This window comes from Branchiostoma floridae, chromosome 11, assembly GCF_000003815.2.
Source record: "Branchiostoma floridae strain S238N-H82 chromosome 11, Bfl_VNyyK, whole genome shotgun sequence".
NCBI lineage: Eukaryota > Metazoa > Chordata > Leptocardii > Amphioxiformes > Branchiostomatidae > Branchiostoma > Branchiostoma floridae.
The window spans coordinates 13,943,863-13,971,287 of record NC_049989.1 but is presented as its reverse complement, the minus strand read 5'-3'; the positions used below and the strand labels follow the sequence as shown (position 1 = coordinate 13,971,287).

At 42.5% G+C, this 27,425-nt stretch overlaps 3 protein-coding genes across 3 annotated transcripts in view; 2 read left to right on the top strand and 1 right to left on the bottom strand.

Annotated features, from left to right (window-relative positions):
- Window positions 1–79: 79 nt before the first annotated feature.
- On the top strand, window positions 80–13,413 carry LOC118426232 (polycystic kidney disease protein 1-like 2). Its single transcript, XM_035835501.1, has 19 exons — window positions 80–232; window positions 681–803; window positions 1,296–1,373; window positions 2,012–2,143; window positions 2,379–2,466; window positions 3,147–3,292; window positions 3,475–3,717; window positions 4,031–4,502; window positions 4,983–5,155; window positions 7,601–7,831; window positions 8,105–8,272; window positions 8,670–8,827; window positions 9,184–9,856; window positions 10,109–10,265; window positions 10,676–10,914; window positions 11,100–11,274; window positions 11,576–12,271; window positions 12,754–13,001; window positions 13,336–13,413. Exons 1-19 carry the CDS (start codon window positions 80–82, stop codon window positions 13,411–13,413), a joined length of 4,431 nt encoding a protein of 1,476 aa, XP_035691394.1.
- A 2,874-nt stretch (window positions 13,414–16,287) lies between these two features.
- On the top strand, window positions 16,288–23,431 carry LOC118425562. The gene is made up of 4 exons (XM_035834491.1): window positions 16,288–17,103; window positions 17,472–17,584; window positions 17,971–18,071; window positions 18,335–23,431. Exons 1-4 carry the CDS (start codon window positions 16,402–16,404, stop codon window positions 20,650–20,652), a joined length of 3,234 nt encoding a protein of 1,077 aa, XP_035690384.1. The 5' UTR covers window positions 16,288–16,401; the 3' UTR covers window positions 20,653–23,431.
- Window positions 23,280–27,425, bottom strand: part of LOC118425563 (splicing factor 3A subunit 1-like) — a 37,769-nt gene continuing 33,623 nt past the window's right edge. Inside the window, exon 12 of the mRNA XM_035834492.1 lies at window positions 23,280–23,561. Within this exon, the coding sequence (XP_035690385.1) occupies window positions 23,460–23,561 (102 nt within the window). The 3' untranslated portion in view covers window positions 23,280–23,459. The remainder of the gene's footprint in view (window positions 23,562–27,425) is intronic.

The following is a 27,425-nucleotide window of genomic DNA, read 5'->3' as shown; positions in this document are numbered from 1 at the left end:
GACCTATGAAGCTGCACTGGTGCGCACCGGCCTCCAAACGCTGCTACACAGGCGTGAGGACTTGTGCAGAAAATTCGCAATGAAACTGGGCCCAGACATGCTCCCACAGAAGACAGGTCAGCTCCATGGACGAAACACCAGAAACTCTGACAAACTCAGACTGGTTAAATGTAGAACAAGCAGATACTGGGACTCCTCTATACCCTACTTTGTGCGATTACTCAACGACGATGTAAAGTAATTACTGCGATGTTTTAGAGTAATGTAATCCTCTTATTTTGTGCTGCAATACGACGCTTTCAATTACCAGGAAACAATGTATTCATACATTCTTTCTACCTTGCGTTATTCGTGATTGTGTCGCCTTCAAATACCTTGTTTGATTACCAGGTAACAGCAAAGAGATATATATTTGTACTTGCTTCAGCCGAATGTTACTCAGTAATTTTAATTCAATGATTGAGATTGTGATTTCTGTAAGATGATACATAATTCAGCCATTGGGCTGCCAGATATCTTCATTTTCAATAAACCAATCATCATCATCATCATTTACCAGTTCTACGTATACGTGCAGGGACAGCCTCGTGTTTTGGTTGCTTATGGACAGCCCAATGTGGCGCAGCACGTAACAGTGACACATACACATTGAAGGAGTTTTCATGTTCTGCGGTTTCCAGACTTTCCCACCGTTGATGGTCGAAGGTCTCGCCATCCCCGCCATTGATGTCGTGGATGTCAATAACATCGCGGCATCGGATCCAGCGGCACTTGTACAAGCACTAGCCAGGGCAATGCAGCCGGTAAGCATCAAGTTTGCTACAAATGGTTGTTACATTATTGTTGTAGTTACTATGTGAATACGAAGAATGTGTCTTCACTAAAAGCGTCTGTTTTAGAGGCAACCTAAGCAATATTAGAGCATTGAATGTGGAAGTGTTCTGGAGAAGGCAGTCTGTATAATATTGACATCTATCTCACCATATTCCCGCATTTATATCATTATTGCATACTTTGAGCGGATAAAAATGGCACAGAAACAAGCCGCACGAGAATTCCACGAAATATTGGAAGCTACAAACGTAGGCTGTGATCAGGAATCGTCGTGCGGCTATTTCTGTGCCGTTTTTAACGGCTCAAAGTATAAAAAGATGGTTTAAATGTGCTAATATAGTGCACATTTTATCCAGAATATTTCCAATTTTAACGCTCCAATATGCCTTTAATACTAACAAAAAGCAACCATGGCACAAATCATGTTGATCCACGAGTAATATGTACGTTTTCCGCAATAGGACTTGGATGACCACCCTGTTACTCCTGGGACTGCTGACAGAACATTGACCAATAACGCGAGAACGCTGACCGACAACGTGAGTGAATAGCCAGGTTGTTTTCTGATCTGTGTTACTTTTGGTGATCTTCGGTTAACATTGTATTTTATCGACTTTGGGTAGCTTGCACAGTTCTATGGAATTACACAAAAGCATGTAATAGTAATTTTACTTTCCAAGTGTAATTCAAGCATTATCTCCTATGCTGCACACTCTATACCAGCCAAAGAAGTTCTTTGTTATCGGCTGTCTCCAATATTATAGTAGACCTAAAGCACCTCAACGACACTACTTTATGTTCTTTACTGTACAGAACTGTAACATTTTTTATCTTGTCAATACCTAAATCCATTGCACAGACAGGTTCTTCTAATTGATTCAGCACCAACTTGTCTAAATTTACTTTTCTGTTATCCATTTTGTACTTATGTATGTGGTTTACTATTCTTGTTTTATGCGTATGTTTCTTGGGTAGTAGGCTTAATATAAGCAATTTGTGCTTTCTGCCTCATACTCTCAAAATATATGTGAATAAATAAATGAGTAAAAATGAATTCAAGCTGGTCACTGAATGAGTTTTGATTGCCTTTGTACATGTTCTTTGTTTATTCACATATCCGTCTGATAAATTACTCCTATCTTTCTACATCCTTCATGACTATGCTTATATGGATCAGACCTGCAATTTAGCCTTGGATACACTGAAATCTGCATCAGAGCGTTTGAGGACCACAAATGCTACCGGCGTCCTTGCCCAGTTATGTGAAGCTGTCATCAAAGCGTGTAACTACAAGACATTGGAAGAACAGGTCCGTTTTTGTCGTTCAATCAATAACTTTGACTTCATTAAGATCTAGAATCATACAAGTCCGTAGCGTTGGCTTTTAAGTTCGTCACATTACGCAAGGCGACGAAGTTCCAGAACTATTTCAATACATCCGGGAAAAGTATGTCTAGCTGATGTATATGTAAGACACAGCACTTTCTTCTCCGGGCGTTATATATGAATATTGTTTTCCTCAACGCTGCTGTTTGTATCTATAGCTTTCCTACGTCACCGTTCTGGACAACCTGAACTATGACCTTGCGAGAAAAGTACTGACGACGGAAGACGTGTGGCGCATCAGTACAGGTAAGACGACATCCAAGTCCAAGATTGTAGCAGTTTTTATTTTATTTTATTTATTTTTATTTTGAACCAACCTAACACCGAAGGTTCAATAAAAACAAAAGGAAACTAACTAGTGGTAGTAACGAATGTGTCAACACAAAGCATAACTTGAAACATAAATGACGCGTGAAACAATTAAACAAAAATCATCCATGACGTGTACATCAACTTTCCTCTGATCCCCCTCCTTGTAGCAATAAGAAATACTGCTTCTTGAAAAAAATGGATGTATTTTAAAAAGGGCAGAAAGCTCGTCTTTCTTCTTTTGTAAATATAAATCTAACCTTACAAAATTATAAGGTTATTATCTATAAGATTACCCGGCCCTGTAGTGTTGGATGTACGTCATTGTTTCAATGGCAGAGATATGGCAAGTCCATTTTGACAATGATAATGATGTTTTGACAATGATAATGATGTTTATTGCATGTTCATGCCCCAATGGGGCTAAATGCATTAAGTTTGATATAAAGTTAATGATATATCCTAATTATAATCATTTTCTACAAGCTTCGCCCCTCCTCTTAAAACATGAGTTAACGAACTTACACAGTTCTTCCAATACGTCACTCTTTCCACTTTCGCCACCCCTGTACCCGGTCTTGTACTCACGACCCTAACAATGCTTGGTTGTGATTCAGACATGGTACGCTCGGCTGGGCACCTCTTCTATGAAGCACAGAGCAGAGGCCAGGCAGAGGACGATCCCACCACGAATGATGACGTTTTGTCACCTGAAGAGAGAGAAGATCGGGAGCGACAAATGAAGGAAGAGCGTGACCAAATGGTACGATTTCCTATTTGTTTTCTGTGAGGTCTTACCTTCAATCATATCGTTTTCGTTCCCAGTGGATTCCTCTTTTATGCATTTAAATAAATGTGAAACTGAACTGTCAAAACGATCAAATTGCTATTTATTATGATCTACATCATGTATGTCTATGCCAAAATGCTGATTATAATTGGCAGAAACGAGCCGTTGTCGCACGCGGAAGGAAGATACTAAACGATATGGCGGACCGTCTGAGAAGAGAGTTGACGCCAGGTGGCCCAGCAATACGCATCGACTCCGACAGCCTCTGTTTGCAAGTACAGAGAATCCATGGAAAGAATCTGGCAGATGATCGATTAAACGACACAGGCGTGAACATTGCCTTTCCCTCTGCTGAAAAACTGTTCAAAGGCTTTGAGCCAAGGTATATTGACATTAAGGTACGTGACACGTTCGTCTTACACCCTCTTACAACACTCAGCATATTCAACACTTGACGACTGTCGTGTGTTGACAAATAGGTAACAAGTCTTATCATCATGTGTTTCAAAATATCTATATCAATATGGATTCCCTGAACCGTCTTCTGACATTGAGCACATTCCTCGCCTGTCGTATTTCGTCCAAATAGACGATACGACATGTAACAAATAGTATAATGTTTGTCAAAATTGCTGCTATATCATTTACATCGTTGACACTAAGTAAACGGTTTCCTGATATGTTCTCATCCGTCTAATTCTTTGTCTCCAGGTCATCTGTTACCATGTCAACCCTTTCACGTGGGGAAACAACTCAAACATCATCAACTCTGGTGTCTACGACATCTCTCTGGTACCATCGACCATGTCCCCCGGGGAAATAAGAGACACAGAAGAGGATATCCTGATCACCATCGCCACCAATGAAGACTACTCTTCCAGCGGACTGGTTCATGAAGTAGATTCCACCGACAATGGGAGCGTGTTGCACCATGTATTCAACATCTCAGACGTAGATGATGCTGTCGTCGTCCAAGTCACTGCGCTGAACAGGAGTTCCAGAATATCCGTGTTCGGGAGAGGAGGTGGCTTGGCCCATAGTAAAAACTGTGAAGTATGTTTGACCTGGCAGGACTGGAAACCGACTGCCTCCCATCATGGCGCTCCTGAGTCTCGGTCTGTCATGTTTTTCGTGTCGGGAAAGAATCATACCGGAAAGTATTCTGTCGGAGTAGAGGTTGCTGGTAAGAATAACTCATATTTGGTACAACATTAATCAAAATAAGCTGAGCTGGTAGATCGGCTGTTGTAGTAAGATCAGCTGAACAAATTAGAGTGATCAATAGGGTGACAGAGCTAGTAGGAATAGGTCGGCGTGTGAAACACATTCATCTATAAATAGTGGTAACGGTGGCAGTTACATGACCTGTGTATCGTAGAATTGGTATTGCTTTATTGTATGCAGAGTAACAATAGGAAGAGGAGACTTCAACATGTAAAGAGTGCCCACGACGAACACTCAGAGGACTGAAACAACCTGGTCTATGTGGACAATTGGTTACTTTGACAGGATTCTTTATACTTATGCCAATGAAAACAATTCTCTAAGGGATCACCACAAAGTGGTTACATTGGCCAGGTGGTCCTTATGTAGAGGTACTTGTACAGGTTTCACTGTATACATAATTAGGCCTCATGACATTCAAATTCCAACGTCTACCTAGGTGTGGACGATGTCTACCAAGATGCAGTCGATGACGGCGTGCTTCTTGTGGACCCAGCTGATCAGTCCGGTTTAAGCCTGAATGGGACCCAGTTCTACAGCCTGAAGGTGCTGCGTCTGAGCTGTCGTTATTGGGCGGAGGACACAGAGAGCTGGCTTCCCAACGGATGTAGAGTAAGATTTGATGTAGAGTAAGATCTTTTGGGCATGGTCATTTGTGTCAATGTTGTCGTTACTCACACACTCATCGGTCCTAATGCTTTCACAACCTAGTAGCCAAACTGTCAGACGTTTCAGATAGCATCCACTATCTTTCGTCAGTGACACTAAAGAGATTTTGTAGAAACAGGCTTTATACCCAAAATAATATATATGATAGAATGTACAATCCCATCCTCATCAGGAAAAAAGGCCTACGCATGGAACTCTCTGGTACTTGTGATTTATGCCTATGTTACACATAGCCGAATTTGGCTCCCGACTCTCTCCCGACTATGGTTTAGGAGTGATTCGGGAGCTAGTCGGCTGTAGTCGGCTGGCGTTCGGCTGAGTCGGCTGGCGTTCGGCTGGCATTCGGCTGAGTCGGCTGGCGTTCGGCTGCTCCATCCGAATGTTTTGAAATGTTCAAAACATTCGGCTCTGAACGGCAACTCTGGAATGGGTCGGTTGGTGGTCGGCTGGTGTTCGGCACGGTCGGCTAGTGTTCGGTTGGTGTTCGGGAGTAAGTCAGCAGTCAAATTAAATCTTAACCACGCCATAAACATTGCTGATTTACTCCCAGCTTGTTTCCAACATACCAATGATTTACCCCAAGACCTTAGACAAATCTCTGCTAACTCATTCCCAAGCAAAAAGACTATTGCCAGAACGTAGACGAATCACTCCCGAACTTCACACGACAGACATCCAGCTAAAAACAAAAAGACTCATAAATGCCGCACTGGAGCTATATGTGATCTAAATTTGATCTCTTAGTGATGTTTACAAATAGAACAAAGGACATTCTTGATTAAAAACGAAAATGGGCACTCTTTTGAAAATCGCTGATTATGTCTATTTCAAGTCGAAAAAGGGTCGGCAATCGGTTGGGGATCAGTCGGGAGTGATTAGGCAGTCTGTGGCTAGAGGTCGGGCTGGTTGGTGATAGGTTAGTTAGCATTTGGGACACAGTCGGGAGTAAGTCATTTACCGGTCGGGAGGTGTTCGGGACATGTTCAGCGCTAAAAAATAGGCGTGGCCTAAACTGGTCAGACTACTCCCGAACTACTGCCGACTTGGGTCGGCTAAGAGTCGGCTAGTGTTCGGGAGCCAAAGTCGGCTATGTGTAACCTAGGCATTAGCGCTCAACCCAAACAACTGCCTTAAGCTCATTTGCATATCAATTCATAGTAAGGATAAAAGCTGTTTCTACCAGATCTTTTCAGTGTCACTGACGAAATGTAGCGGATACTACATAAAACGTCCGAAGAGAACCAGAGAACCGGGTGTGACAGCGATCTCGCCCCCCCCCCCGTGATCTCGCCCCCCCGGGGCGAAATCACTAGCGATCTCGCCCTCCCCGGCTAGTGATCTCGCCCCCCTACCTCGCCCCCCTTTAGCGATTTCGCCCCCCCCCCCATAAAAAAACGGGTTTACATGACATTATAGAAGTTGATTGGTATAAATCACAAAATGTAGTTTCAGAATGATATAAGTACACGAGTTTGATACATAACTCCATTCATAGTATCAATATTAACGTAATTACATGGTAATAAGATAGTTGAACTTGTTTCAGACAAGGAGGGTTTGGTCCCTTGTATTCCTATTATTGCATATACCTGAGTCTTGACATAAGATGTATTTCATTGTATTTACCTGTCCTCAAGCAACCTACATATCTCCAATATGAAGTCTCTACCATGAAGTGACCACAAAAGAACTATGTAATGTCTTTATTAATTATGCAAATATTAGGTATTAATTAGAATAACGCACATTTTGGTATATGCACCTGGCCAAGGGATATCTTCACCTCCAACAGGACTGTTTTTTTTAGTTTTTAGGAACTGATGCATTTACCCGTGTTTCTTAAGACTGGTACTTTACCAGTGTTTGTGTAGCATTTAGCAACAGCTAGATCAACTTGCGCGTAGATAGTGTTTATAATGAGAAACTATTATTCACGTGTGTTTTTGTTAGTGCTTTGGAAATGTTTCCAGCACAAGAAATAAAACAATGTAACAAATTGAAAACATATAGCTGACGTATTCCGTACCATAGACGGTGTTGATTTATACGTTCGCAGTAGCACTGTTTTTATGCCACATCAGCTGCAAAAATTGTCTTTTTCATTTCAATGTCATGTTTGCACCGAACAATATAGTATCGACTTTCGAGGTATTACATCTTACGGTACGGTAATAAGGTGCCATATAGGTACCAGGTAACACACCATATACGTTACTCCCCAGGTGCAGTATAGTACCAGGTAGCGCACCTGTAATATGTAGTAGCCAGCTGCTCTAGGGGGGGGGGGGCGAAAACGCTAAAGGGGGGCGAAAACGCTAGTGATCTCGCCCCCCGGGGTCAAAAATCGAGAAGTCAAACTTTTCATTAACATCTATGTCGTCTCACCAGGTACATCCTTCCTCCACTATAACCGAGACTGTCTGCGCCTGTAATCACATGACAGCATTCGGGGCTGGCTTTGTCACCGCGCCAAACACGATTGACCTGACCACCGTGTTTGACAAGTTCGCGGACATAGGGAACAACGCAGGGGTCCTCGCTACCGTGCTGACGACATTAGCTCTGTACATTGTCGGGGCCATGGTTTTAAGGAAAGTGGACGAAGCGGGGATGAAGAAGGTAGGAGTATAAAGAAATGCATTGTTAACTCTCCTCTTAATGAGAAGAGAATGAGACACTAGTATTCTAATTTCATCCAACAGATCAACAGATCTTTCGTAACCATCTGAGACAAAACGAAACAGAATGTAATACACAATTTGAAATATTAGCCAATCATCGAAGTGGCATGATCGGATATTGATGTAATTAGTCTGGTGTAATCAATTGCACCAATAGACGTGTGTTAACGAAGGGCTTTATCGTGCTAAATAGTTACCTTTTCTTTGGCAGTTGATTGTCCATAGTCTACCGGACAACCGCTCCACGGACACATACTATTACAAGATAACGGTTTACACCAGTTACAGTAGAGGGTCTGGAACTAAGTCTAACGTGGCGTTCTCATTATTTGGAGACAAAGGGAGTACTGGAGTCAGGGTGTTCAAGCAAGGCCCGGAGGTAAGGATTCAACATAACGATGTACATTGCTATGTTGTTTGTTGTATGATTATATTGTTTGCTAGACGTATATAGTTGCTAAGACTTTTTTCCTGATTGACATCACATGGAATGGTCAGTTTTTTCCTTTTTATCGACCTCACAGCGAATGAGGTACTAAGGTCACAATATATAAAGATGACAAAGAAATATGTGGAAGAATTACACAGTAGTGACGACATCTCTAAGCTTTGTGTGTACCCTGACATGATGTGTTTATTTCGATAGTTGAGCATATTTAAGCTGGCCTTGAATTATATTACAGTAAATTCAAGGCCATCAGGTATTGTCCAAAGTCCACAAGCTTGTTTGAAATCAACCATTTACACCCTTAAGCGTTTACCATTATCTACCTTAGACCTTCCAGGCTGGTGGCGTGGATATCTTCTTGATGGCTGTAGAAGAAAGTCTGGGTGATCTTCATCGACTTCAGATCTGGCACGACAACCAGGGCGGCGATGACAGGGCCTGGAAGCTAGATAAAGTCATTGTGCGGGATCTGCAGTCAGGAGACACGTGAGTACAATTGAGATATGATTTATGTTTTCGAGAGCAGTTTTCAATAACGTTTACGGAATGCATTATTTGCACGTACAAATTAGAAATAATGAAAATAACACGTTTACCTGTTCAGTCCATGTAAAGTTCAAGTACAGGTCAAACCTGTACAAGTGATCAGCTCAACACTCAATGTGATCATGTTTGGTGGTCCCTTAGTTCATATTTCCCATTGACACAAGCATTATCAAGAATCCCACCCTAGGTGATCACCTGTCCATATGGACCAGATTTTGTCGGTCCCTGGGTGGTCGTTTACAACAACCTTGACGTACATTGAATTCAAAGCTTTTTGTTTTGTTTTTAATATACAGAAACAGCTTTCTCTGTAACCATTGGCTGTCACTGGACCGCGGGGACGGTAGAATCAACCGGATTCTTCCTGCTTCAACAGAGCACGATCTGTCGTCCTTCCATCTTTTCACTACAAAGGCAGCCCGCGATTTTAGAAATGAGCACATCTGGCTCTCCACCTTATTCTGCCCCAGTGGAAGCCATTTCAGTAAGGTCCAACGTCTCTCATGTGGACTGTGTATCATTTACACCACCATGATTGCCAACGCCATGTGGTACAAAACGGAAGACAATGTGGAGCAGACGACAGTGGTGAATCTTGGGATAGTTTCCTTTACCCTTCATGAGTTATACGTCAGCACGATTACGTCACTGTGTGTCCTCCCAGTAAACGTGCTCCTCATCCAGCTCTTCAATCGGTGCAAAGAAAAGAAACAAACAGGCAAGAATTCAGTGTATGTTGCAGAGAAAGGAGACGCAAAATCTTTGAATTTGAAAACACGGTCATCTTCCCAATTTCTTCCCCATGGGTTTGTGTACGTGGCCTGGTCAGTCCTGGTCCTTGTCTGCTGCGTATCGGCATTCTTCACCATTCTCTACAGCATGGAGTGGGGACCTGAGAAGGCAAACGCATGGCTGAAGACATTCTTGATGTCCTTCGTGCAAGATGTCTTTGTAATTGAGCCAGTCAAGGTAAGAGCTGCCTGATCATGTGTCATCGTAAATGTGGTGCCCTAGAAGAAACTTTTGTAATGGGATTTTGAGGGGGATCCCAAAGGAACGAAACTACATATAAGAGGAGGAAGTCATGCAATTTTATCTGTCCAACTGTCTAGAACATTCTTTTGGCACCACACACTTCATTTGTTACTATTTAGTCAGTGAACTGTGTTCACGGCAGGCTTCACCACATTTACGCCACCATTGTCTTTGCTCCTCCCGCAGATACTGGCTGTCTCTGCCCTGGTGTCCTTAATCTGTAAGAAAGCCGCGGTGGTATCGACGCGGGACGACTACGTCAGACAACACGTTGACGTGGAGGATTCCAGTCCGTCAGAAGGCGGCCTGTTTGCCTGGATATCTCACCGTGCCACCATGAGAGGTTTGTAGCACTTTGTAGTATCAGAATCCGTGGGTGCCAAGTCCTGCCAGCTCAGAGGCTGTTAATTGACGTTGAATATCATTATGTTCAAAACAGAATCTAGTAGAATCACTTTTTACTCTATTAGACTCATGTTTTTACCCGATTAGTCTGTCAATGTACTTGTAGACCTGTCAACGTTGTGTAAACGCCATGGAAGTATGTGCACTTAAAAGGTACTTCGGCCATCATCGATTTGTGTTCTGGCATTTGTTTTAATCTAACAATGAGATAGATGCTAAAAGCATGGCATCAGAACTACCTGCAATTTTGTTTTGTTCATATCTGTGTCGAGTTATTCAATATCAACACTGAAGTGAATATGGGGATGACTTTGGCTAAAATCTGTGTACATCTTTCATTTGTACTAGTGGCTAAACAGCAGCTACATATGGCTCTCTCGAAGCATCACAAGTCGGATGCAGAATCACAGATAGAGCGAAAGAAGAAGGAAGAGACAAGAAGACAAACAGACAATGTGATACAAGAGGTTGTCGGCTTCTTCGTGATCGTGATGATTCTGCTCGTGGTGGCTAATGGCGGTACAAACGTCTACTCTCACCACGCCTACACCACTTTAGGTGGCATCTTCCAAACGGACTTTGTTCAGGTCAGATTCTATGATTCCCTTATTTCTATCATAAGGCGCATATATATATATATATATATATATGTAATACCCACTTAAGCTTGCATAGGTCAGAACACACATGCACACACACACATAATTCTACTATGTGTCTGCGTGGATACTTTTTCGAAGATAAAACTCTTACAATAGCTATTTGTTCACAGATCCAAACGACGGATGACTATTGGTCGTGGGCGCGCGATGTCCTTGTTCCGGGTCTTTTCCAGGAACAACATTACAACGGTGATAAAGTCGGTTGGAGACGGAAGCGTTTCATCAGTGACGCCGCTTCTTACAGGATCGGAGCTGCACGCTTCAAGCAGATACGAGTTAAATCCAGTAAGCATTCATCTTTAGCAGAACGTGATTAAATCAATTGCGGTATGCTGGATGCATTAGTGTTCCGTTCTGTCGGTGTAAAGGTACATTCATCACGTCAGCGTGGTCTGATGACTGCTCTGTAAAGTGATATTTCAGAAACCAACGTTAAATATTGAAAAAGAAATGATTACGCTGAATAGGTACAAAGCCCTTTTATCTTTTTTCATTGATTTTTTTTTCTGAAACCATATTTTTTTTGCATAGAACGTATATTAATACATGAATATAAAAATTGCTATCTTCTTCCGCCCACTTCAAGGATCCTGTGGCTTTCACCAGCGCTACACCAGCCTGTTCTTGAACCAGGAATGCAACAGCGGTAACTCCTTCTCAGACGGGGAAACGCGAGACTTTTTACCCGGATGGAGACTCCTCTCCTCCTCCAATTCGTCCGAAGATTTCCATGAGCAATCCCCCTGGACCTACCAGATCCCCGACTCTGGTGGCGAGCTGCCCGTGATGGCAGACATTGCCACGTACGGCTCGGGAGGTTATGTTGCCGGAGTAGGCAGAAACAAAGATGCTGCCCTCGGTGTCATCGCTGACCTGAAGGAAGCCGACTGGATTGACCGCTATACACGCGCTGTCGTCGTGGAGTTCACGGTTTATAACGCCAACATCAACTTCTTCAGCACGATGTCGTACACGGTGGAGTTCCTCAACATGGGAGGGGCGGTGCCGTCCCGTTCTATCCGGACCTACCGCTTACATCGGTTCGTGGGCCCAGCAGGGTATATAATCCTGGTTCTGCACATCCTTTACGTGGCGTGTTTCCTGTACACGCTGTACAGAGAAGCAAAAATGATGAAGGAACAAGGGAAAAGGTACTACCAACAACCGTGGAACTTTCTCGAGATTGTCAACATCCTGGTTTCTTTCATCGCTTTTGCCGTGTTTGCTGTAGACTACATTACATCAAGGCGTACCCTCAACAAGCTACTGCTTCATCATCATGGTAATAACTTTTAGTTTGTACATTTAATTTGCTTTAGTGACGAATCATATGACATTGGACATCAAAATATATGACATGAGACAGCTTTAAGAAGCCCTCGTAAATAGTTGGCAAAATAATTGAAATTAGTATTCTTTTGTTCACAACCCATCTCTAATGACAAATTTACACAAACTCAGCACCGATAAAAACTGTTCATTATGCGCCGATGAAGACGACGTCCGGTTGAAACGTCTGTTCACTGACGATGTTCAGCTTTCAATAACGTTGATTAAATTATTTCATGATGCAATTACCTTTTCTTGCCCCCTTTCTTTAGAGTCGTCGAAGTTCATCAGCTCCGACCTTGCTTCCTTCTGGAACCAGGTGTTTGTTTAGACAGTGGCTGTGTAGAGAAGACTATGTTCAACTTTTAAAAAGTTGATTATATATTGTACATTTCATGATGCAATTCTAATCTTTTCTTACTCCCTTTCTTATAGAGTCGAAGTACATCAGCTTCGATATTGCTTCCTTCTGGAACCAGGCGTTTGTTTGGACAGTGGCCACCGTCGCCTTCATCAACATCTTAAAGTTTCTTCGCCTCCTTCGCTTCAACCCGCTCATGTCCGTCTTGATGACGTCATTACGGCGCATGTTACCAGAGGTCGCGGGCTTTGCCGTCTACTTCACCTTCCTGTTTATGTCATTCGTGCAGCTGGGACACTTGGTGTTCGGACTGAAAATACAGGTGTGGACAGGTTATTACCGTTTTTTGTTCCCGTTTTCTTGGGAACGGTATTTTTATCATCAGTGACACTTGGCATATGTCTACATCCTTTAACGTTCTAACGTTAGGACCAAAATTAGGACAGTACTGCGTGCCCGGTAACTTACTAATATATATCATTTCCCCTGTATTGTATTTATTAGGCAGACAAAGCAAATAAATAAGATAGTGCATAAAGCACAAAGATAAAAGAGTGTCGATGTCAAAAGACACAAAGTAAGTCAACCATTAGTCTGATCATGGAGGGAAGGAAGAGCAGTCGCAAGACTCTTGATGAGTGAAATACCTTTTACAGGAATACTCCACGATTGTCACCTCAGGAAAGAGTCTCTTCCTCTGTTCACTGGGGAATTTCAATTTGAGAAAGGACTAAGCACCAGTAGAATCATTGGGCCCTTGTTCCTGTACGCCTATCTGTGCATCGTCTTCATCATCATCATCAACATCCTGGTGGCCATCATCAATGATGCACTTGTGGTCATGAGAGGGTTCACGCCGCCTCAGGAACATAGGGAGATTCTGCAGGAGTTGTGGAGGAGGCTTGCCAACTTCCTTGGTCTGGCTAACACTGCAAGTCAGGGTAAGTCAAGCCTCCACGCAGAAGTAGTAGTCAGCATTTAGACTAGAGTATTGAAATGTTATAATGTTGTTGATTTTCTGTTTGGCTTTTTATTGTTACTGGCAATCAACCTTAGGGCAGGGATTGCAATAAACTGTGATAACACCAAGGTGGTTAAGGCGCTCATCCTAGTGTGTCCATATTAGCTCATAAAATTCATATTTGGATGCAGATAAAGTCGTCGTCACCATGTATAATTCCTACTTGTGATGTTTATTTGTCTCCCCCTGACGCGATGATGATGGTTTACAGAGGATGACATGCTGGCATCGGAGAGATTGAATGATCGTTTGACTCGACTGGACCTTCTTACACGGGCCATGAAAGAGAGACAAGTCGCAGAGAATGTGATGCGAAGCTACTATCAGGCTTTTGAATTACCTAGAAAATGACGTTGTCATCGGTCAAATGATGCCATGTTATTTTAGAAATCATGCGATCTCCAAGAATGATGTAGTAGGCTGAGGTCATTTTATCAACCATTCTAAATATAAAGTCTGGTAGATAGAGATCAAGGTCGAGCGTTGTTATGACGTAGCAAGCTTTCGCACGCGTAATGCCGACCTTCGCTTGTGGCAGATCTGACGTTAACAATACTGCAGGTGTTGTCTGGCACGATGAGACTATACAATGTCAAGTAATGAGAGTAATATCTACGTGTATATATTGTAGCGGCCTTTAGTATCGACTGTACAGGTTTCTTATAATAGTGGGCATAATATGAAATATGAAAGATATATTAACGCTATACCAAGACGTTTAGACTGTATGAGTAGATTTTGTAACAAGCGTCTAAGTCATAGTAACAAGCGTTTAACTTGTAGATATACAGTCAAGTAACAATAGAAAGTTATGAACAATACTCTACTCTAATACTAGTGTTGGCTATTTCTAAACAGGTTGGTTTTGACTTCTTTTTTGGAAGCAGAGGGAGACGAAAAGCCCCACTTTTTCCAAAATTTGTGGGTTCTGCGATTTCAAGAGAAAATGGCTTTTTGTTCGTTTGTCAATGTCAATGTCCAAACTGTGGCCGTGACTGCCATGCCAGGATCGGCCTACAGAGCCACAGTAGACGCTGTCAACCACCCTGACCTGATACAGAGCGCTACCATCATCTGCAAAGATGGAAGGATGCCTACTACTACAATGTGGGGAAGTTGGGATAACCAAACCCTACGTCAATGACAATGTACCCCCCCCCCCCCCCACCAAGTGTTGTAACTCAAAAAGCATTCGTCCACAGAGCCATCCGACTGTGGAATTCTCTTCCACCTGACACACGTAATGCAGCTTCTCTGTATTCATTCAGAACCAAAGCACGGACCTCCTTTGGGGACCCGTTCTCTGTATAACACCAACGGTGTCAGTATTTACCATGTCACTAGTTAATATAGTATGTACATGAACTGTGTGAACTTTGTTGTATCATAACTTACCCAGCGTGTTAGCAATAAGCTATTGCTCTATGTAATAACATTGTATTTCTCTGCCCAGGTTAGCCCTTAAAAATAGCCAATACTCACTAGTAGTTGGGTAACCTTGGATGATAGTACAGCCAGACAAATAAATAAACGCCCATTTATCACCATGTCGTTAAGGTCTCATTGATGAGTTTCTTCTTCCCATAGACTTCTGTTATAATTCTTGCTTTAAATTGGCGAGTTCATAATGAAGCTACGTGAAATGTAAGCAGATTTTTCATTCTATGTCGAGCACATTTACCCTATATCGTGGGAAAAAAATTTCAACGTCAACTATACTACAAACTACGATTAGTCAATCCCCACAAAAGGCACTTTTTCGCTGCGAGTGTACAACCGCACCACTCAGAACCCTGGACTGTGTACCTCCGACTTAGCACGCGGCTGCAAAACTTTACCTGCTAATTTCCTCAGTTACAAACGAGCTTTCACCAACTTTTGAGATCAGTTCCGCTGGCTAAAAGGAAATTTCTCACCGCTAAAAACACGCGTCCATGCAGCCGTTTATTTTTTGGCTCGGATCTCTTTTAGGTAGGGCTTATAAACGACTTACTATGGACCATACGACGTAGTCCTCTTTTCACCCACAGTAAGTCCAATGGTCTGAAAACGGACTTACTCATGGAGGACAAAAGATGGCCTTGCTACCACCAAAACTAACACCAACAGTTCTCAAACATGGCAAAATGGGGTGGACTCACTCCAAGAGTAACTCCCCCTCTGACACAAGTAAGTACGTGGGATGTAATGTTAATGTAATCAATGAAGCTTAGTGTATAATTTTGTGCTTTGGCGTGTTTGCTGGTTGTGAAACTGCAAGCGAAAATTTAAAAAGTCGTCAAAGGTATCGGGTAGATCATGGTTAATGTATTGCGTTGTTTGAAGTGCCCAAAGAGGAAGGAAGCTAGGGCATTGGGGGATTAGAACGAGGTCTATAAATTATACACCCAGATAAGGTTTGTTCAGTCATGCTGAATTACCAGGCAGAACTTATCAGATCCTAACTGTTTGTTGGTTTTCGGAGCAAAATGTTTTCTTACGCTTTACCTGCTCATCGGCCACGTGTGTACTGGAAGAGCAAATAAACCTGGTGACAAGGGGTCAAAGTCTCAAGTGTGCTGTTCCAGCTTGCTACGCAGCAAGTTGTCCGCCATGTTGCTTGCTACTCCAACATAGATCGGTGCCGTCTGTAGTGCCACTCTACTTTAATCACACTCTGAGATATTTAAAATCTTAACTGTAAAACCATTCAGTACCCAACATGTTGCGAGTCTGTGAGAAACTTCGCGCAGTGGACGCCAAGAGTACGAGACAGGGACTGGTGAGTACGGAGACAGACTACCTCCGTGCCCTGCTGGACGCCATGGCGAACATGGACAGGTCGGTGGAAGTGGAGGTGCTCAAAACTCTGGGTGACGTGAATGTAGAAAAGGGGAGACTTAACAAAATCCCGGAGAAGTTCGACAAGGCCATGGTGTTGTACAGGACAGCACTGCTCCGAAGTAAAGACGCAGATGTGGATGATAGTCTTGAATATCGTTACCATTATGCAGAGAAATTAAGGTTAGGGAAGCGATCAACTGCTTCGAGTAGTTATGAACCCCTTACTGTCGACAAGAAACTGTCTTCAGTTGCCAAAGTAGCCGAAAAGTTCCAACACCTTGACCGAAAATTGACTGTTGGTGGCAACGAGAAGTATTTATTGATTGAGTGTACCAAGTTAGTGATAGAAGGGATCGTAAACGATGACAATATATTGGAGACGGAAGCGATCAAGAGTCTGGGTGACGTGTATCTGAAAAGAGGTACAGAAACTAAAGACACAACAAATCTGACCATGGCCACTGCTCTGTACAACACTGCACTGTCACGATGTGAGGAGTTTCAAGGCAAAGTGGCACTCATTCACCGCTTAAAGTACACGGCAAGAATCAGGCAAGGAACGAAAACGGTAAAAAATCAGGTAAATAGTGATCATTTCTATGATATGAAAACAGATATGTAAATGCTGGGGACTCAGTTGCTCTAGGAAATAACATTTACTTGATTGTGTAACATTTGGGTAATACTAGAATAAGAATTATGTAAAGAACAAAGTGACATCTCTCGGATGTGATTCCATCTTTTAATGTGACTAGGCTTCAGACAAAATTGTTATATGCTTCACTGTAGCATTTTACTGTTTTTATGATTCCAATTAACCACACTAAGATACACAAAATTTTGTTTGACGTAGCACATGTTATAGGAAACTGTTAGTTTCTTGTCATATGGCTTTCTAATAAGGATAGATTCTAAATTACTCAATCCTCCTGATCGTTACTATTATAGTGTTCAAAGCACAGAGCACGACAACAACAGGGGCACGTTTCACGGGACTTCCCAATGACGTCACCCAACACTGTTGCCATTGGTGCCTCAAAGAGTCAACAGTCTGTAGCTAGGTAAGCACAATATAATGGTGGTGATGTTTGCTTTGTCGATAGCGCTAACAAGGGTCAACGTAATCTGAATGGCTGACAAGAATATATGTCCATTTGTTTATGGCGTGTAGTTTTGGGTTAACGGACGGAGCGTTGAAACGCTTATAGAACAGATGAATGATAAGATGATTCAATAATCCGTAGGTCATCGTAGAATTTCATTACAATGCTTTGTAGTGTGATTACTTACTAATAGTTATATATAATTGTAAGTTCAACTACGATAACTTAGCCAACAAACCACCACTGACGGAATTGTATGAAGCTTAAGATATCTAACGTATATTTTACGTTCAATGACGTAAACTGGGAGACATAAAAGGTTCCTAATACCCTCACACCTACAGGTCTTACGAAGATCACCTGGCAATAGGGGACCAAGCACTGGCTGATGGGAAGCTTGACGTGGCGGAACAGAACTTTGCGTCTGCTCTGAGACTGATTCACGGTACATCGTTTGATTCTGTCAATCAAAAAGTAATTGTTTTCAAAATTAGACAATTTCTATTTAACCATTTTGATTTTAGATGCCATTATTCACCAAAAGCTATCTCTACCAGACTAATTGCTACCAGAAATATTGAAAGAAGAAAATCCACATTCGACATTTCCGTACTTAGTATACTGGGTTGATTTATATGCATATGTAATCATTGAAAAACCTTCTGACTAAACTCTTAACGATGTAACACGTGTTCTATGTGCACATAGATCCTAAACAACCCAATCGGTGTAAGGAGGCCCAATGCCTGTGCAGACTGGGTGACGTTTACGCTCGGCGAGGCAAGATAACAAGAGAAGGTAGAAAATTCACACAAGCAGCATCCTTGTATAACGCAGCATTGGTCAGAACAGGGCTGGACAAATCTAATGTCGAGTTGATAAAACGGCTTCAAGACACAGAGAAATGGTTTCTCCAGTACACTGCCAATGTAGACACCAACATGGGCTCCCCTGATTCGTACAAACGTCACCAGAAGCGCCTTAAAGAGATGCGCACGCGCGCTAAGTCACAACTTGACGCCATTGATCAGCAACACAATCCGTACCAATACGACGAGGATGATCCGGTCATGATAACAGTCGAGGCTGAGCGAGCTGAAGCAGTCAAGGCATTATTCAAGAACATCGCCAAGGATAGACAGTATTTTATCCATGACCTTGTTAACGAATGCATAGCCACACTCGGCCCCCCTCCATGTAAGTACGCTTTCATCGGATTAGGCTCACAGGCAACAGAACTGGTCACACCCTACTCTGACCTGGAGTTCGCCATTCTGATTGAGGAAGGGAAAGACAATGACGACACAAGGCGGTACTTCCTCAACCTTACACACTTCTTACACCTGAAAGTCATCAACCTGGGAGAGACCATCCTCCCAGCCATGGCCATCCCGTCACTCAACGATTTTCAATCCGACGACCCGGGGAAAGCCTGGTTCTTCGACTCTGCCACACCTCGTGGCTTTGCCTTCGACGGCTTCATGCCTTGGGCCAGTAAGACTCCATTTGGAAGAGACCAGACGAAGACCAAGCTTCCCGTTAGCCTAATTCAAACCCCTGCCGAAATGGCAAAGTTTCAGCGGCTAGAGGTTACCCTAGCAGAAGGGTACCACCTGTCCGACATCCTCAGGCGGTGTACTTTCCTAACTGGGGAAGAAAGTCTGACAGACGAGTATATGAGAAAACTAAGTGAAATCATGACGGATGACCTACTTTCGCCCATCCAATCCTGTCAATCTGCTATGCTAGTCTTACTGTTGGATAACAGGGGGCAGTTTTTCTCCCGCGAGCCTACTGGGCAATTGATAAATGTCAAGAACGACATCTATCGTTTTCCAGACGTAGCCTTAGAGCTACTATCTCTGTGTTATCAGATTAACCTTGCTAGCGCATGGGATGTGATAGTTGAACTTAAGGAAACGAAAAAGGTCCACGAAGAGAATGCAACCCACCTCACGGTACTGACAAGTATCTCTGCTGAGATTCGGTTGAGAACATATTTGGCCAACGGCGGACAAAAAGACAGTATGTCCCCTCTTGTGCAAATGTGTCCCCAAACGCATCAGTTATCTCAACATACGCTGATGGCAGTATTCCACATTCCAAACACCGAAGTCCTTTTTCGATACCACTGCAGGGCTATTCCTTTGAAGAAGTATATACTAGACATAGTAAATAACAGGTTGGGGTTGCAACCTAAAAGGGCAATAGAAATGACCATCTTTGATGCCTCCAACAAATGCAGGGGTCAGATTGCTAGAAACATGTACCTTTCAGGAAGAGCCAAAGAATATTTCGAAGCAGCAATAAACGATACAGAAAGGGACGTACTTGAACGCTCGGATATACTTGAAGAATTGGGAAATCTTTTTGTCTTTGATGGCAATATTACAAAAGCCCTTAGTCGTTTTGAAGAGTCCCTAACCTTGCGCAAACGATTCTTTGGAGACAGTGCAGCACACCAGATCATTGCCGGTTCACTTAGCAACTTGGGATTGTGTTATAGTAGATTAGGCAATCAGGAAAAAGCAATCAGCTACTTTGAACAGTCACTAACGATGAGAAAAACTATCTGTGGAAAAAACACGGCGCATACAAACGATGCTAAATTACTTCAGAACCTGGGATCAGCTTGGGGCGAACTCGGTGATCATGAGAAGGCAATCAGCTACTTTGAACAAGCATTAACGATGACTAAAAGTATGTATGGAGACAACACGGCACATCCAGCCATTGCCGTTTCATTAAGCAGTATGGGTGCTTCCTTTATGGAACTTGGTGATCAACAGAAAGCAATCAGTTACAAGGAACAGGCACTAACAATGATGAAAACTCTCTATGGTGACAACACAGCACATCTGGACATAGCCACTTCATTAACCAATATGGGATCATATTGGATGGTACTTGGAGATCAACAGAAAGCAATCAGCTACCAGGAACAGGCACTGAAGATGATGAAAACCATCTATGGAGATCACGCGGCACATCCGGTCATTGCCGGGTCATTACAGAGCTTGGGATAATCTTGGAGTGAACTCGGAAATGACAAGAAAGCAATAAGCTTCTATGAAGAGGCAATGAAAATGATGGAAACGATTTATGCAGACAACACCCAACATCTACACATTGCCGGATTATTTAACAATCTTGGCTCATCTTGGAGTAAACTCGGTGATCACAAAAAAAGCAATCAGTTACTACGAAAAGTCATTAACGATTCAAACAACAATCTATGGAGACAATACCGCACATTCAGACATCGCCATGTCACTCTATAACATAGGATTAGCTTGGAGTGAACTTAACGATCACGAGAAAGCAATTAGGTACCACGACCAGGCACTAACGATGAGGAAAACCGTCTATGGAGACAATATAGCACATCCGGGCATTGCCCGGTCACTCTACTGTCTGGGGTTATCATGGGGTAGACGTGACGATCACACGAAAGCGATCAACTACTACGAACAGTCATTAACGATGAATAAAACTATCCATGGAGACAACACGGCGCATCCAGACATGGCCTCGTCACTTGACAAGTTGGGATCGTCTTGGAGTAAACTCGGCAATCACAAGAAAGCAATCAGGTACTATGAACAGTCACTATCGATGGAGAGAACAATCTATGGACAAAACAAGGCACATCCAGACATTGCTTGGTCACTTTACAAACTGGGATTAGAATGGGGGCAACTTGGTGAAAAGAAGAAAGCAGTCGACTACTTAGAAAATTTGGTATCGATGTTGAAAACTATCCATGGGAACACCACGGCACATCGATATCCGGACATTGCTGCGTCACTTTGCAAACTGGGATCAGCTTGGAGTGAACTTGGCGATCACAAGAAGGCAATTGGCCACTTCGAACAGTCTCTAACGATGTGGAAAACTACCGATAGAAACAACGCGGCACATCCGGACATTGCTGTATCTCTAAACAACCTTGGATTGTCTTGGAGTGAACTTGGCGATCAGAGGAAAGCAATCAGCCACTACAAACAGGCATTAACGATGATGAAAACCATCTATGGAGACAACACGGCACATCCTGACATTACTGCATCACTAAACAACCTTGGATTGACTTGGAGTAAACTCGGCGATCAGAAGAAAGCAATCAACTACTTCGAACAGTCACTAACGATGAGAAAAATTATTTATGGAGACAACACGGCACATGCTGACATTGCTGAGTCACTAAACAACCTTGGATTGTCTTGGGGTAAACTCAGTGACCACAAGAAAGCAATCAGCTACTTCGAACAGTCACTAACGATGGCGAAAATTATCTATGGAGACAACACGGCACATCCTGACATTGCTGCATCACTAAAGAACCTTGGATTGACTTGGAGTAAACTCGGCGATCAGAAGAAAGCAATCAACTACTTCGAACAGTCATGATCACTAGCGATGAGAAAAATTATTTATGGAGACAACACGGCACATGCTGACATTGCTGAGTCACTTCACAACCTTGGATTGTCTTGGGGTAAACTCGGTGACCACAAGAAAGCAATCAGCTACTTCGAACAGTCACTAACGATGGCGAAAATTATCTATGGAGACAACTCGGCACATCTGCACATTGCTGAGTCGCTTCACAACCTGGGATTATGTTTGAATCAACTCGGCGATCGGAAGAAAGCAATCAACTACTTCGAACAGTCACTAGCGATGACAAAAATTATTTATGGAGACAACACGGCACATGCTGACATTGCTGAGTCACTAAACAGCCCTGGATTGTCTTGGAGTAAACTCGGTGACCACAAGAAAGCAATCAGCTACTTCGAACAGTCACTATCGATGGCGAAAATTATTTATGGAGACAACACGGCACATCCTGACATTGGTGAGTCACTAAACAAACTTGGCTTGTCTTGGAGTAAACTCGGTGACCACAAGAAAGCAATCAGCTACTTCGAACAGTCACTAACGATGGCGAAAATTATCTATGGAGACAACACGGCACATCCGGCTATTGCTGGGTCACTTCACAACCTCGGATTATGTTTGCATCAACTCGGCGGTCAGAAGAAAGCAATCAGCTATTTCGAACAGTCACTAGCGATGAGAAAAATCATTTATGGAAACACGGCACATCCTGACATTGTCAAGTCACTTCACAGCCTGGGATTATGTTTTAATCAACTCGGCGATTCATAATAGAAGATAGCAATCAGCTACTTCAAACTGTCACTAACGATGACAAAAACTATTTATGGAGACAACAAGGCACATCCGGACATTGTCAAGTCACTTCACAACCTGGGATTATATTTGAATCAACTCGGCGATTGGAAGGAAGCAATCAGCTACTTTGAACAGTCACTGGTGATGAGGAAATCTATCTATGGAGCCAACACGGCACATGCTGACATTGCTGTGTCACTAAACAACATTGGTTTATACTCGGAAATCTCAGAAAAGCAAGGAATTACTTTAAAAAGTCATTAACGTTGGTAAGAACTATATAATTATTGAGAGACACATCTGTGCTTTCTCGGGACATCAAGCATTTTGCAATCTGTAATTAGTTTGGACAAAAGTTAGTGATGTAAAAGAGCGATTTACTACAAGTAACAGTGCTTGGTGTATAGAAATCCTGTAGAATACTTTTGCAAGAAATTGAAGAAAAGGTCTTGCAAATATCACTTATAAGGTGCAGTATTCAACCATCAGTCTTGGACTTATCAAAGACACATTTGGATGGACCCCTCACTGTACAAAGAAGGTAGGATATACTTGAAGTTGAATTTCCAGTATGGACTGTGACATTAAACATTTTCCTTTTCACCAAGTCTTTTGAAGTTTTGCTTTTGTTCTACTTCTTCCTTCCTCCTCTCTCCTTCAGTGCCAGTTGGATAGTTGCTCCGTGGGTCATGTTATAGAAAGCCAGTGTATTGGAGTCCTTGATAAAGATACCCTATGTTAAATTAAGAACATAAACACATCAACGAATGAATGGTTGTCATCACTTTCCATTTCTTCTAAGTTAACGTTAAAAGTAAGGAAAGCAAATGTGAGGGTTGTGTAAAATGTCAGTCCTTTGTTTAGGTTGGTAGTTTTGTGTCATTTATATCATTGGTTTTGCTTTTGAACTTTGAGCTACTACTTCTGTGGCTGATTAAAAACATACATGTGTTGCACATTTTCACAAGTCTGTCTCCTAGGAAAATAATTTTCACCATCCATCAGCTTAGTTCATTGCCTTGAAGTGGTCACCTTGCATTGTACAAATCCGTAGAAATGAAGTTAGGAAGAGAGGAAGTCCCACTTCATGCTGCAGCCTGTTTCCCAGCAGACATTGCCATGGCCTCGTGATAATACCTTGACAACAGACGTCGACCTGAGGGAAATAAAATGATAGTTTAAGTTTGTCATTGTAAATATTTTCATTTGTCCAAATACAGTGTACATGTGTGACAGGGGAGAGGTTATGTCATCGCATCAGCTGCAACTACTACTTATTTACACACAGTAATAACGCTATATCATAAAAGGAAAACTGTCAGAAAAGGTTTGTCGAATCTTCCGCGCCTTTCCAAATTCATTACAGAAGAAAATAAACCAGATGAGGTTTGTTGAATCTTTCACCTTTCCAACTTTCTAAGAAGTAAACACACAGCGTCTGTAACAGTCAGGGTGAAGGTCAGAGTTTATCCATTCAGGTTCCACTCGCTCTTGTCGTCCATCTTGGGCACAATGACCTTGAACGTGCCCGAACCCTTGTTTCTCTCTTTCTTTCAGTAATGAAAATCAATTATCATATAGCCAGGGGACGTGGGCCAATCAGAAGGCCCCATTTCATGCTGGTTATGACGCCGTAACAGCCGTGCATTAAATTTTTGATTATTGCACGTGTGCATTAATGACTTTTGAAAGTTTAAACCAATCAGAAGGACAGACAAACAGGACGCTGGCCAATCAGAATGAGATATCCAGGAATCGTCCATCTGCCAAGATAAGGGAATAAGTACAGGCATGGCAGGGGGGATGGCTCCCTCTATTAACATCGGTAGTGCGAGTTTCTTTGTTCAAAGAAAACATTTGCTGTCTTAAAACAACATTGAATTACCTATAATATTTAAGACAATAAAATCTATTTCAAGTCATGTCCAATTTAAACTACAAATGGAAAATAGAATTATTTGCACCCCCGCCCATTCAAGTTCAGACGACAATAACACCACGGTCCGCCATTGAGTAGCGGTCATGGCGCTGGAGGACCAAAATGCTACCTTTCTTCGGAGAAGACGTGTCTGAGTTCGTAGTGAACGAGATTCTCAAGAGCTGTGAAGCACAGGGATCCCGGAATGCCTCAGGAAAGCCGGCAGAGATGTAGCGCCTGATACGAACGAACGACAAACTGGAGAATGGGCGAGTGGAGAAATACGGAGCGTGCAACAGTTTGTGACATATGAATCGACTTTGTTCTTATTTCAAGCCTTGGAACAGAAATACATTTCACGTACAAGTTTTATGTTGTTCAAATTCACTGTTCAAATTTATGTACTGAATAAAAGATGTATGTTTTATAAAGGAATTTGTCGCTCCTACTCAACCGGAAACTCTACTCTATTCTACTCTTAAATGGGTCAGTGTGGGTAGGCTATATGATAATAGGGTTAATGACCCGCCTGTTCCTCGGTATATATGGTGTCATAACGCCTGGTTGATTGAAATTTGGAATATATCATGGAAATGAAAATGAGAATCTAACAAAGAAATCGGTGTCTTACGATGGAACTATACTATGACAGTGGAAATAGCAAATTATGCCAACATTTATTTGTCTTCATTTAAGTATTGTAATGGTCAGTCAAGAAATTTTGCATCTATTTCTTTGTGTCTAGCAGCCATGTTGACCCACCACCGTCTCTTAGTAATAGGGCAATTACCACTCATGTGCTTACCTACTAGTAGATTGTTGACTCTTTGTGTCACCTAATATGGCATCATTGTCGGGTGACGTCATTGGAAAGTTCGGATCCCGTTGCACGTGACCCCTTTGTTGCGCTCTGTCTCTGTGCTTTTGATTCTTCAATAGCAACATACAAAAGGACAATATTGGTTATCTTAGCGTCAAAAGCTGTTCTCAGTGACAGTAAGCAACATAACAAAAAAGTACGGGCTTCCTTAACCTTTCCAATCGTCTTCATTTCTTGTTTGATTTTTGCCATGTGAATAAGCTGCTGTGAAGAACTTGACACCCGTCCCCATACAAGCCCTTTCGCAGTGTGTTTACATTAGCTATAGCTACTGTGTTTACTGTTAGCCTCAAACACACAACAAAAGAAAAACGCACCTTCTGAATTCTGGTACTTTCTCTGATTCTTGCCGTGTACTTTAAGCGGTGAATGAGTGCCACTTTGCCTTGAAACTCTTCACACCGTGCCAGTGCCGTGTTGTACAGAGCAGTGGCTTTGGTCAAACATGTTGTGTCTTTAGTGTCTTTTCCTCTTTTCAAGTACACGTCGGCAAGACTCTTGATCGCTTCCGTCTCTAATATAGTGTCACCGTTTTCGATTCCTTCTATTACTAACTTGGTATATTCAATGAGCCTAGAACGTTTCGATCTTGGGTCCAGTTGTAGGAACTTCTCTGATACTTTGGCGAACAAATACATTTTCTTCTCATCAGTAAGGGGCTTATAACCACCATAAGCGGTTGATCGCTTTCCTAACCTTAACTTTTTTGCATAGCGGTAACGATGTACAAGAGTTCCTCCTACATCTGCGTCTTTACACCTGAGCAGTGCGGTCCTGTACAGCGCCATGGCTCTGTCAAACTTCACTGGGCTCTTGTCGAGTCTTCCCTTTTCCAAGTTCACGTCACCGTCTCAGTTCACGTCTCATAAAACCACCTCGTTCGCTTCGCTCACTCGGTGGTTTTATTCGGTGGTTATAGCAAAGGACCAGGCGTTTTGACACCATATACACCTCGGGGCGGGTCATTAACCCTTAATTATATTACAATGCAGAAAATCTGCTTTCTGCCACAACATTGTCACAACATCATCATCATTATCATCGTCGCGGGCTACTTGCCCGGACCAGGTCCACTCTCTCTTTCCAAACGTCTCTGTCCCCTCTGTCACAACACAAGGAACAAAGATCAACTATTTCAATATTTCCAAGTGTTTTCCTAACTTACTCCGATGAATACAATACCAAAGAAATAAAACAGAATAAAGGCCCATCAAGAAGCCTGTAAATAAAACAAAAAAATTTGAGCTCCAGGAAGGAAAATGAAAGCAATACCGTTTCCCCGCCACTCCACACCGGGGGGTCCGAAGGCTTGTTCGGACGGTACCATATGCGGCTTTGGCTTGGGTCCCTTTTGTTAACCGCATCTGGTTATGTCGATATTTCATAAACACTAGATCAGTATCTTTAACGTTCAACATCAATAAGTCTTATAAACGTGGTTCGAAATTCATGTTTGACGAAAATTGTCACAGGCCTTGAAGTCACCCGAGATTGAGACATGAACAAGAAAACAGGCTCGGATATTGTTATGTAAATCGAGACAATGGGCAAGACTAGAACATTTTACCGGACCTTCATCTTTGAAATATTACCCACAATTCAAGTGGTGTCTTTTTACCTTCCCATCATGCAATGCGTGCATATCATTAATATCACTAGCCAGGGAATTGTGCCATGTAATATCATTGTGCCCAAACTTCACCAAACAGCAGTGTTTTTCTGAAAATACTATTGATTGATGATATTATGCTACTTGTGCTTCACAAAACACAATGCACCAAAAGCACCCATGGAAAAGC

Coding starts and splice junctions, on each gene's coding strand:
- LOC118425562 (XM_035834491.1), top strand. CDS start 16,402: ATGTTGCGAGTCTGTGAGAAACTTCGCGCAGTGGACGCCAAGAGTACG. Junction 17,104..17,471: donor CGAAAACGGTAAAAAATCAG/GTAAATAGTGAT, acceptor TTACTATTATAG/TGTTCAAAGCACAGAGCACG. Junction 17,585..17,970: donor AGTCAACAGTCTGTAGCTAG/GTAAGCACAATA, acceptor TCACACCTACAG/GTCTTACGAAGATCACCTGG.
- LOC118426232 (XM_035835501.1), top strand. CDS start 80: ATGAAACTGGGCCCAGACATGCTCCCACAGAAGACAGGTCAGCTCCAT. Junction 8,828..9,183: donor GATCTGCAGTCAGGAGACAC/GTGAGTACAATT, acceptor TTTAATATACAG/AAACAGCTTTCTCTGTAACC. Junction 11,275..11,575: donor GCAGATACGAGTTAAATCCA/GTAAGCATTCAT, acceptor GCCCACTTCAAG/GATCCTGTGGCTTTCACCAG.